This window comes from Polypterus senegalus, chromosome 16 (assembly GCF_016835505.1).
Source record: "Polypterus senegalus isolate Bchr_013 chromosome 16, ASM1683550v1, whole genome shotgun sequence".
Classification (NCBI taxonomy): domain Eukaryota; kingdom Metazoa; phylum Chordata; class Cladistia; order Polypteriformes; family Polypteridae; genus Polypterus; species Polypterus senegalus.
In genome coordinates this window covers 49211719-49224614 of record NC_053169.1, presented here as the reverse complement: position 1 = coordinate 49224614, position 12896 = coordinate 49211719, and the positions used below count along the sequence as shown (strand labels likewise).

Sequence of the window (12896 nt, the reverse complement as noted above, 5' to 3'; positions counted from 1 at the left end):
TTAGTGTCATACACTTCCTTGCTGTTCAAGAATGTGTTATTATTATTTGTTAAAAAGACTTTCTGCTTTTGAATTTATTTGTTTTGACTACAATTTTTGTCATATGATTTGGCTCTGGCCATGAGAACTTCCATTTATTGACCATCTCACTCCATTTCTTACTACATTCCCTGTCTCTCATTGTGGGCCTTGTTTTATTTGTTTCTTTATCTGTTGGCTACAACCTTGACTAGTTTAATCCAGACCACAGTCTGTATCCCAATTTCAATTTCAGTGGAAGTGGTAACCAGAAAAATACGTGAAGGATTGCCACAAGAGCTTATACATTCCAATGAGCGAGCGAAGCGAGAACAGCTGCTGTACAGGTTTTGAAATGGTTGACGCACAGCACAAGAAGCAGAACTTGCAGCACGGCAGTAAGCAAGCAGGTGATCCATCCGCATCTCCAAAACGTGCGTTCAGCCACCCCCTTCACAACACGAGCGGAAGAGATGTGAAGTAACTGCCGTGTGGCATGCCCCTGGGTCAGATCAAAAATCTCACCTATAAGATGGGGTCATTTGAAAAAAACATAATAAATTGTGTGTAATAAATGCATGCTGTTTTGGTCAGAGATATTTATTTTATTTTGGGAAATCACTATAATCTTTGAAATTGTTTAGAATTTCTATGCCATTATCTAAAGTCACGTTATTTTCAAGGTGTGAAATGCGGGTTATCCTGGCCATTTGGGACGCCCTAATTGACCGTTTTTCCCATCTAAAAAACCTAACAAAGTTGAAAATAAATTTGAAAAAGATGTCATGTTATAAATTACTCTGCCCTTGTCAATGGGTTCATGAGTAGGTATTGCAGAAGTAGGCAGATGGCTCTGCACAGCCTGGGTATGGCAATTGGGTGGCAGCAGGTACAGAAAGGAAGTGTGCCTGTGGTGGTATGCGTTGGCCTGATACTTCATGGTTGCTTCTTGGAGCCTTTCCTGAAACCGCTGGTAGTCATAGACTGAGATGAGCCAGGCTAATAAAGACACAGACATGCAGCAAGGGGAAAGTGTAAAGGTGACAAGTGCTTCTATTAAAATCAATACAGAAAAAAACAGTGTTCAAACTAAAGTGCAGTTCTTCAATTAAATATATAAATAATCCATAAACTGATGCAAATCCGTGGAGGTTTAAAATATCCATAATAAACATGTCCATTAAAACATTACAATCCACAACTGGGATCTTTTCTTTACAAATGCATTAGCCCTGACTTGTGTTACACTGGTCAATGCAAGGTGGTGTGGCTTTTGTTTACAGATTTCATGTCCCTGTATGCTGTGACCTTTCTGCTTTCATACATTCAAACCTAACTGGTAACATTCTGCCTATCTGACTTATGATATACCTATAGTCAGTCAGGCTTCAAGCATATTTTCATTTAGTTTTAGTTTATTGTCATTTATATCAAGTTAATTTTGTTATAGATAGATAGATAGATAGATAGATATATAGATAGATAGATAAGGCTAGATAGATAGATAGATAGATAGATAGATAGATAGTTTCTGTGTCCCCTGGAGGAAATTTGTCTTTTTAAATAATCTTTTTAAATAAATAAACACATAAATAGCTATGTGTTAAATTAGTAAATATGTAAATAAATAAATAGTATATATAAACACACACAATTTGGTCTAAACACAAACCAGAATGACAATAAAGCAAGAAAATTAACAAGAAAGAAAAATGTCTGGCTTTTATGTCCTGCATTTTAAATGTGCTGCCACCTTCTGTGCTTTGTGGTTGAAGCCCCAGTGGGCGGGGTTAACTCTGACGTGACCGCTGCTGGTCCTCCTGCTGACTTTATGTTCTCGGTCAGAAGTGAGACCCAGCACTGGAGCACTGAGTATGTTTTTGAGGTACCTGTGAGTATTGTTTTTATTTTTGACATTTTCTGTTTTGTTTGTGGATTCTGCTATTTGGATTGTGTATTTGAAGTTGTTTGCTTTGCATTGACTTTTAGACAATTCATTAAGAAGTTTAGATTATTATTAAGAGGTGGCATTGTGGCTAAGGCTATGTGCTGGTATCTGGAAAGCTGCCCGTTCAAAATCGTTTACTGCTAGAAGGGATCGTTCTCCATTGGGCCCTTGAGCGATGTCCTTATCCTGAAAATTGCTCCTGGGGCGCTGACCCTGCACTCTGACCCCCATAGGTCATATGAAAAGACAAGTTCACTTTGGGGATTAATAAAGTATATCAAATCAAAAAAAAAAAAGTTCAGCATGAAGGCATTTTTGTGATCCCTTGACACTGAGGCAGGACATACCGTCTGTTTGCAGTAAGCTTCTTGTGCAGAGCACAGAGTTGTAAAATTGCATACAGCAATGTGTTATCAAGAGCTCTGTAAAAGAACTTGAAAAAGAAAAAAAAACTGAGCAGATTAAGGTTATTAATGGAAAATCCTTTTCATTTTTTTATGTTTCTTGTCTAGAATGGAAATATCGGAAGGCAAAAGTCGATCAATGTCTCCTGCAAAAGAAAACGGTAACCAAATTTCTAATTATTTCTTGGCTAGCTTTTTTTGTTGTGCAATTTAGGAAAAAGTTCAAAGTATAAAACAGCACCAAGGTTCTTGCACTACTGAAATCACTGCCATTGCTTGTTTTTTACGCATCAGCTGTGGTGTTTCATACAGGTTGACGCCCAACTCCACTGTGAAGGCAGCAGTCATGAAGTCCAATGGGAGTCATATAATTGTGTGTCTTAAGGGTCACACTACACTATTTTATTGAGGGTCAAATAATATTGCCATAGCAATATTTTTTCATGAAAGACATAAGGAAAAGCTCAATCTTAATTATTCTGTTAATACTTCAATAATAACCAAAGCAAGAAATCTGAAGGAATCCCACTGGAGCAACATTCGATTTTTCTTCTTTTTTGCCCATTGTGGCTGCAACTCTTTGGGGTCTCACTGATGCACTCTACAATTTCTGTTGATCCTCCCTCAATTCCTATTCTTTAGTCATTTTCATTGCCTTAAGGCAGAGTTTGCAGTAAATCAGTCGATCACAGCCTGTTGTTTAGTCAAAAGCTGTCAGTTTTGTGATTTCTATCTGCAAGCTTTCAAGGTAATCCAGGCCCCTTCTTCAGGCAAGATCTAGAGTTGCCTCGAAAGCTTGCATATTGTAATCTTTTTAGTTAGCCAATAAAAGGTGTCATTTTGCTTGACTTCTCACTACATTCATAATGGCTAACATGGTACAACACCCTAGTACTAATTGATTTCTATCTAAATTTATTTTCTTCCTCAGTTTGAATGATCTTGGCAGCAGTGATTTGTCATGCAAATGCATTAATAGACTGATAGCAAAGCTCTACATTGTAGTAGGAACATACAAACAAGACTACGCAAGCTACCGCGTTACCGTGTTGTAATGCCAGCAGCTTGTACATACATTTTTCATTAATTTGGACTTTAGAAGAATGGAGAATCTATTTATGGAAATTTATCTTCTTCTTCTTTATCTTTTCCCACTTGTATTTGGGGTGGAAGTTCTTGATCAACCTTCTCCATACAGTACATCTCACTCCTGCATCTCCTCCCCTGTCAGCCCTTTCCTTCAGATTTTCTTTTAATTTATCCATTTGCCTCCAATTTAGTGTCCTTCGCTTTCTCTTCCCCTGTACTCCCATTCCCAATACTGTGTTTTAAAATATTTTGCAAAGTTAAATATTCTTTTCATTCTTTGTGTGCGTGTCACAGGAGACTAGTCATGTGACTGTGAATATTGTGCTCCTTACATTACATTGACATACAGTGGGATGCAAAAGTTTAGGTAACCTTGTTAATAGTCATTATTTTCCTGTATAAATTGTTGGTTGTTACGATAAAAAATGTCAGTTAAATATATCAAGAACACACCTGAGCACAGGCATGGCAAGAACACTGCAGGGTTGAAGGGCTTATTCACGCAACCCAGAAACCTGGTAGAAAAGAAAATGTCACATACATATTCCAAAAAGAAATATTTTTCTATATTAGAAATTCTGCTGTGGGCTGGTGCCCTGTCCTGGGTTTGTTTCCTACCTTGCACCCTGTGTTGGCTGCGATTGGCTCCGGCACACCCCCATGACGTGTAGTTAGGCTATAGTGGGTTGGATAATGGATGGATGGATGGATGGATGGATATTAGAAATTGCTTTTAGCATCTCATTGAAAATTGCTGGAGTTTGATTAAGACAACTGCTATAAACATTTGATTAATACATTAAACTACTGAGAGGAGTTTGCTGCTGTTCTAGTTTTTTTGAAAAACAGCAACATCTGCTAAGGGTCAAGAACAGTGCCCCTTGTACCCTTAATCCAGGAGTGTCAAATTCTGGGCCTGGAGGGAGAATCCTTTTCCTTATAAGTGACCAGTTTCCACTGCTAATTAACTTGCTTTTCCATTCAGTTTTTAAGGATTCAGTCCTCTGAATTAAATCTTTTCTTCATTAACCTCCTTAGCCTTAGTTATTTTCTCAATTACAAATTACATATTTATTAAATCTGATCTTTCTATTGTTAAATATGTAAAACACACTAGTACAAAGTCAGAAGTGTAGAAAGTATAATAATAATAATAAAAATAATACTAATATCATAGATACTGTCAAAATGTGTCGTTTGTGTAGTATATCTGGAAGCATGGTGAAATACACAATTCATTGTCAGAGTCGGGACAACAGTGATATGATTCCTTGCAAATTTCCTTTCCAGACTGATCAGGTTTTGAACAGCATACTGCACATGTGCAATTGACACAAACGTCACTTTCGGATTCTTTAGAATCACTTTTGATTTCACTGTCCATTTCAGTTTCACTGCCTGAAGACTGGTTCACTTCGTCATCACTGCTCGTATCATTGTCAACAGTGTGAAACACTTGGGATGCTGAAAAACGTTTCTTACGAGATGTTATTATGAGGCTAGGAGAAGACATGTCTGCACCATTGCCTGGGTAACACTCGAGCCTGTCGCTTGCACAAGGCACGTCTGTATCATTTCCTAAACAACACTCAGCACTAATGCTGCTGGCACTTTTATAGCCCGAGTAACCTTCAGGTCCAATGATTACACGTCTATACAGTTGCCTGAGTGATGCTCGGGACTAGCGCTTTTCCCACTGTTTTTACAGCCCAAGTGAAGTTCAGGTCTAATGCTAAGGAGGTTAAATGACAGCCAAACAGAAATGAGATGTGAAACAAGTTAACAGATGACCAGCTAAATTGGGACATCAAACTCCAACCTTGCATTCCAATCAATTTCTTAAAGAGAAGCTGATTCTTGCTGTTAATTAAACCTGTTATTTAATTTGATGGCTTGTTGCAGCTCTCATTCTGCCACAGCAAACATTTCCAAAACTGTTGATTTTCTAGTTAGAATGAAAACCTGCAGCTGCCGCAGCCCTCCAGGACTGGATTTGGACATCTGCTGCCTTAATCTCAAATTAAGGAATATCTAGAAACAGAGACATTCACCAACATTTTCTTAGTTTGGCCAAGAAAATAAGTCTTGAGGAACTTTGTTTGCATTGCTACTAACAGGTCTGTAACCATCAAAGGTAACAGCAGTGAGTTTCTTTAACAACCCTAAAAAAATAAAGGTTTCCCTGGTCTGATTTTGCAACAATCCATTGTGTTATAAATCAGAATTATGACAGGCATTGTGGACATTTTTACAAATATAGTTAACTTATTTCATGCAAGGAATTTACAAAGATAAATATTCTAAACCTATCTGCAGGAAAATGAAGCTGAGAAGGAAAATTGCTGTTGTGTAAAGATGGCTTAGGTGGTTGGGTTCTCTTTTGCCTAAAATATTTCAGTTTTTGGGAGAAGGAACATTTTAGCTGCATGATGCATCATGCCTGACAAAATTATCAGAGCAATAGTATTCAGCACAGCAAATTGAAAGAACCAATTAATTACACATTTTATACAGACCATTGCAATGCACTCTGCGTTGAATTTCAGGGGCAGGATAACAGTCAAAGGAGGTTCTGTTTAAATTATACAAGAAGAAGACATTGCAATTATCTAGTTTTTTTCAAGATACTCCAAATGTTTTACATAGAGTGTGTGTGTGTGGGGGGTGGGGGCACATTTTAGCCACCACCAATGTACAGCATCCACCTGGATGATGCAATAGCAGCCATTTTGCACACAGCACACATTAGCTGTAATGGGAGAAGGTTAGGGGATGATTAGGGGGCCAGAATAACTGGGCAATTTATCCTGGACATCAGGATACACCCTATTCTTTACGAACGATGCCCAAGGATCTTTAATGACCACAGAGTCTCAGGACCTCAGTTTTTCATCTTATCTGAAGAACGACACCATTTTCACAACACTGTGTTCCCATCATTGCACTAGGGCATTAGGATCCATACTCAGACCACAGGGTGAACACCCCCTGCTGGCCTCCCTACCACTTCTTCCAGCAGCAACTCAAGCTTTTCCTGGATGGTCTCCCATCCACACACTAGCTGGGACAAACATGCTTAGCTTCAGGTGGATGATTTCTTCTGCAGTACATGTGCTATGGCTGCTGGTATATAAATAATGCACTAGTAAGGCCTCATCTGAAGTATTGTGTGTAGTTTTGGCTTTTGGACCTCTGGTCCTCTGAGGGAATGACAAGTTTAAACAAGGACAAATTTTGGGGTGCCAACCTGGCCATCCCCATTCACTTAACGGTTCAAACAAGAAAAATGCTTGATGGAGTGAGAATGAAACAAAAACTGTTGCCACCAGAATAACAGGCTATAGAAACAATGACTGCTTTGTCTGGCGTTAGGTGATTGAGGAGCTCCTTTGCCCTTGGTTGTTAGGGTAAGAAGTGACACCTCTTTCTGGGTGGTTGTGCTTTCATGGTCCAGGGGCTGGAAGGGACAGAGGTAGTTGCCAGCACTGGGCGGTTTCTCTACATTGTGTAGGAAGAAGAAGACAAGACAGCTAGCAGAGGTACCCCCCTCTCTGTCTGCGGTGGTACCTCATACCTGGAAGGAACTTGGAGGGTGACCCTCTGATGTGCATGAGTGACAGGCTATGAAATGACATAGCAGCGCTAGATAAAGCCCAGAAGACAGGGACTATGTTATGAATCTGTCAACCTCTAACATTCTTTAGTGAAATATCAATAGTTTATTAATTTTCTGTATTGGTCAGTAAAAGTCAAAAAGATGCCTTAGACTTTTGGCCTGTCCTTACTGCTCCACTGTGGACCAGACACTGTCATGAAGAATACTCCTGGATGAGTTAACTTCAGTTCAGAAGATTCAGCCATTCATTTGCCAGATCTGCTCATCTTCATGGATCCAACAAGAGTGAATTCAATAAGAGAGAACACACTTCATTTTTATTGTGTATTTAAGTGAAACAATATGATGAAAAGCTTTCTTGCTTGACACCTTTTTACAAAACAGACTAATTATATAAAAGGTAATGTTTCAGGTTAGTAGCTTATACTGCATGACTTTGATTGAAAGTTTTGTAATTATTTATCATTCTTATTTGGGTTTATGTAGCGATCCTTCCAAGTGTTCATACAGTAAATTCAGAAGTGTTACAAAGTGACTCTTTGCTCTGTATGCAAGTCGTTGAGGGTCCAGGAGAGGCTCAGTTTTGTTAAGTTGCTGTCTTTTAATGAACATTTCAAAGGGTTTCATTATATGAGAAGTTAATAGCGGTGGTCTAAAGTACATTAATGCTTTGGGGTGTGCAGGAGACCGGAAGCAGTTTCCAGGTCTTGTTTAAAAGAGAGCCCGCTGCCTCACTTAAATCAAGTCAGAGTACTGGTATTCTTATGAAGAGGTGCTTTTGTCAAGTAAAAATTATTTATTTGATCTTGGAATTGTGTTGGGTATTGCTGTGTCTGTGGTTTGGGGCTCAGTGGCGCCCCTTAGCGGTTTTTTGTTTGCTTTTTGTTCTTATGGTTAAAGGCATGGCAAGAAACATGTATGGTAAAAATTAATGTTTTGTTACCTTTTGCTTTTGTTCTGTAGCTTTTGGGGAGGCAGTTTCACAAAGGGAGTGTAAGGAAAGGGTCACAGAAAAAAATCTTGAGCTTGATTCACATCATAAAGGAATCGACAAGAGGAAGCACAATGTCTGCTTGAAAGCTACACCACGAGAACAAGGACAAGGTAACAAAACCCACGGGTACAGCATTGTTTTCCAGTACTGATGTTACAATTTGCAGTGTGCTTAAGTGTCTTGTTCAAATGTTATCATCTTTTCTGAAAGAGCTGCTCCATGAAATGCAAACTGATATTCAAAGAGGACAATTGAGGCTGTCAGACAACAAGAACATGGAACTCTTCCTGCCCGTAAAGGTAGGCCTGTCAGCTGCACCCTGCCGGATAAAATGAGCCTCTTTGTTTGCTTTATGTACTCTCATGAACTGTACCTGTTACACTGTAGAGATAGTTAAAAAAACAACAGACATGGTGCCAGTTTGTCTCATTGAATCCTCACCCACTGGGGCTAATTTAGAATTGTCAATGTGTTAAACCCACCATCTTTGAGGATGTGAAAGGAAGAAAGCATAAAGATGCAGTCAGCACATGGAAAGTCCACATAGCCAGCTATTAGAATTTGGATTTGAATGGTGAGGTAGCAACATTAAGCACCACTCAGCTCCTTCAGGACTCAAGTGTAACTTTGCTTCAAAATCTGCCTGATCTAGTTTCAGAATTGCCATATTCTTCTTCTATGAATCCATTGAAGTACCCTTTTTTATTTGGAACAGGGTTCTAGGCAGTGTAAAATAAACAAGAGGAGACAGAAAAGATTTGGAGTGGCCACCCCGTTTATATGAAAGATGGTTAATGAAAAGGCAAAAAAAAAAAAAATGTCTTTACAGACTTGAGTCCAAAACAGAACTGAGATACATTGGAAAAGATGGCCGATATATAGCAGCCTGATAGGAAGAGGCGGGTTTGGAAGCTGAAATGTTGTCATTGAGAGGCAGGTTCTAAGAGATCGGTTGTGAAGTAATGTCATAGGAAGGCAGGTTTTAACATTGGTAGTAAGCAGGTTCTGGGGGACCTGAGGTGGACGTGACGTTTTAATGGGACGGGTTTTACTGATGATCCACAGAGGGAAAGAGGAGAAAGAGTTAGAGTACAGCGCCATCCCTCTGTCCGGTGGAGAAACACTTTATTTGAGGCTGTAAACCGTCTCCCATGTGCACATGTGTGACAGCAGCAATAGATGTAATGTATCAAACCAACCCATAGGGAGCACCAGTATATCACATACACCTCCACAGTACCTCAGCCATTTTTTTAACAATGTTTTAAGGGGGTGGCGCCTCCTGACAAGAAAACAGATTTAATACAGAGCCACATAATACAAAATTACATGCAGATGCAGTCATTATTTAGGGATCATGCAATTTCAGTACATGTATTAGGCTCTGAAGTGCAACTGTTCTTCTTTTCATTTGTTGTGGGCTACACTTTCATCATAATCAAATAATAATAATAGTAATAACTGAAAGCTAGTTAGGCGGAGTGGTGGTTCTGAGGCTAGGGATCTGCATCAGCAATTGGAACGTTGTTGATTTGAATGCCGTATATACAGTAAGACAAGTGATTCCACTCCATTGGGCCTTTCAGCAAAGCCCTTAACCTGCAATTGCTCCATCTTGAGTATGATGTTAACCTTCAAGCAGGTCCTCCAGCTTGCAGGGAAAACTTGGGGGCTGGTAGAAGGACTGGCACACCAGCCACTGTAAAAAAAAAAACCTCACACTGTTCCATTCCAACCAAACTAGTCTGGTGCTGAGGTGTCACCCGTTGCATGGCTATGATCGGGTTAGGGTGGCTCGTCGTGTGGTGGGTGCGGCAATGCGTTATCTCACTGTATGCTCCCAACCTCTCTCTTGCTCTTTAATAAAAGAAATCGAAGTATTCTACCAGACTGGTTCACAAATGGAGCAATCATTCTACTATCTAAAACCAAGAACTAAAAGAACTCAAAAAAACTATCATATAATTACTTGCCTATCAACTATGTGCAATATGCACACCACACTAAATTTCTGAAAGGCTTTATCAACATCTTGCAAAAATATCTTGCCAGCAGAATAAAAAAGCTGTAGAAGGTTAACACAAGGATGTAATGACTAACTACTTGTGGATAAGACAATGATAGAGGACACTAAAAGAGGAAAACATTAACTCAACATGGCCTGGATCAACTGCAAAAAGGCCTGATAGCATCCTACATAGATGGATCATTGAAGCGTTCATGATCTATGGAACTAACCCAACTAACATTCAATTCCTAGAGGCTGCAATGTGAATAGAAAACTGAGATGCAAGTCTGTTATACTGGAGGTTGCATCACAGCTGGTAGAGTAACCATTCAAAGAGGAATATTCCAAGGCGACTCCATGTTGTTCTGCGTGTCGCTGGTTCTACTCACCAACATGCCCAACAGTAACAATTTAGGCTACATCCTGTGGAAGAAGCATAGGGTTAGCTGCTATACATGGATGACCTGAAGCTCTTTGCAAAGAACAGTGGTCAGTTAGATAAACAGTTCAGCACAGGCAAGACATTTAGCAATGTCATCTGCATGGAATTCGGACTAGACAAGTTGTAACCATCAAATGAATCAAGCTTCTCTCAGGACCGGTTGCAAATCTTGATCGGGATGAGGTTTACAAATATGTAGAAGAAGATCAGAGTGATAGTATTCAGCACAGTAAAATGAAAGAACCAAAGCGGTGCAGCTTAAGGATCATCGTCTAGACAATGCAAAAAATCTAAGAGGAAAACCAAAAAGCTACTAATTAAGTTTAGTGTCATGCATCTGAAAGCTGAAACAGACTGAATGTAAGTCCCCAGAAGAAGTGACGGCATTGAGCTTATTGAGCTGAAGGGCACAGTCATCGGTCTTAACAATACATCAAACTTGAACTGATAAATGTATCACACTCATACTGAGACACGAAAAAGAGAATTATTCTCTTAATGAAATCAGCAAAGAAATGAAGTGCTAATACTTCAGGCCCAATATTTGTCCCCAGACAACAACATCTAATCTCAAGACCATCAAGAGCAAGTTGAAAACTTCACTAATCAATGAAAAAATCAACAATCTCTCATCAAAACCTTGGTCAGTTCTACAGACAAACATCAAACAACTATGTTAACAAGAAGCTGACCTTTGGATGGTTACAAGTCTATGGTTTGAAAGGCCAGAGAGTACACTCATGGCAGCTCAGGATCAAGCATTTAACATATGGTCATCAGAAAAAAACTTCTCAAGAGTTGTGGTGATAGCAAGAACAGGGTATGTCAATGTGGTGGTCTGTACCAACTCCATACTCCCTTCTTGCTTCTGGAAGCCTCTTGGAACTGAACCATTGATAGTCATTGTGATGGTCACCAGGCCTGGGCTGGCATCCTGGCCAGGGTGGTTCAAGATCCTATTCCGGCCAAGAGACCAGTTTAATGGAAGGACAGTTGGAGACTAATTGTATGGACTATTTTCTCACCCAACACAATAGCTGTCCTGGACTACAGTGCCTGAATTAATACCTGCTGGGCAGGCTGGGAAGTGTAATCCAGTAGCGCAGCCTTGTGATGTTCCATGGGTGCCGTCCTGGGGAGCTGCAGGGACAAATTGTTGCCTCCTTAAAGAAACCTCCATCTGACCTGGAAGTATCTCCTACTTGTGGTATTGTCAAGCCAGAAGTGCTCCTGGTTCCAGCATAAAAGAAGCCGTCCAACCTTATCCAGGTTAGCCAGAACTGGGTGGATGCAGACAAAGCTTGCTTGGAGGACTAAAAGGAGATAAAGAAAGGAGAAGAAACAGGGAATATAAGAGCAATTGTGCTTGTGTAATGTTTGTGTATCATCTGTGAGGTATTTGAGAAGTGATACTTGTGTTGGTGTTGGTGTGTTGGAAGGTTTGGCAGCTCATTGAACCTCCTATAGGTTTGATCATGTACCGAGATGAGCCGGGCAAATTATGACATACACATGCAGCAAAGGGCAGGGGCAAAAAAAAAAAAATTGTTTTTATTAAAAACAATCAAAAATAGCAGTGTACAAAAGTGCAGTGCTCCAGTCATTAAATAAATAAATAATCCATAAAATCTGATGTCATACATGAAGGTTTAAAGTCCCAAATTAATAATCTGTTAAAATCCACAGCAGGTAACTGTCCTTTTAAAACACGCAGGGCCTGATGCTTCTTTCTAAAACTGAAATTTTTACCATCTTCAGATCCAGCAACATGAGGAGACATCCTACCGGAATGCGCAGCCAACCTTCATCATCCAGGCTTGGGTCCCTGCTGTCCAATGGGCTTCAAACAGGGTGCTGCGCTTAGCCTTGTACCTCCCCATCTTGCTGCCACTCCTCTGCTTAACATTAGAGCAGGCATCGGGCCACTCCAGCTAGCCAAAAATTGCTCAGTCGGAGCCCCCTATCATCGGCCCTATGTTCTACCTGCAGCTCTTACCTGGCTGCCTGCCTCCACCCTACTGCACGCTGGCTCCTCACGTTCTCGTTTTTCTTTAACCTCTGTGTCTTTTGTTTTCTTGCCTTTCTCTTCTCTGTTGTTTCTCCTCCCCTTCTGCTGTGCAGGCTCCTCTCATGTTAGCTTGACTGGGTGCAGATATGACCTTCTGCCCACTCCAAGGCCTGAATGCAGCATCTGACTGATCCACTCACTTTAGCATGTGAGTGCACAATAAGCCGAGCACCTTAATCAATCCTGGAGCAGCGCTATCGGGCGCACACCTATTTAAATTCTGCTCTCCGCCTTGGACCACCTATCACAGTCAACAACAAGAAGAATGCATCAGTCACTAGCACTCTGTGCTAGTGCTGAAACAATACG

The 12896-nt window shown here is 40.2% G+C and overlaps 1 protein-coding gene across 1 annotated transcript in view; it reads left to right on the top strand.

Annotated features, from left to right (window-relative positions):
- LOC120516401 overlaps positions 1 to 12527 on the top strand; it is a 51162-nt gene extending 38635 nt beyond the window's left edge. The window contains exons 5-8 of the mRNA XM_039738048.1: positions 2479 to 2531; positions 8039 to 8179; positions 8280 to 8368; positions 12278 to 12527. Coding sequence (XP_039593982.1) covers positions 2479 to 2531; positions 8039 to 8179; positions 8280 to 8368; positions 12278 to 12454 — 460 coding nt within the window. The 3' untranslated portion in view covers positions 12455 to 12527. The remainder of the gene's footprint in view (positions 1 to 2478; positions 2532 to 8038; positions 8180 to 8279; positions 8369 to 12277) is intronic.
- The last annotated feature ends 369 nt before the right edge of the window (positions 12528 to 12896 follow it).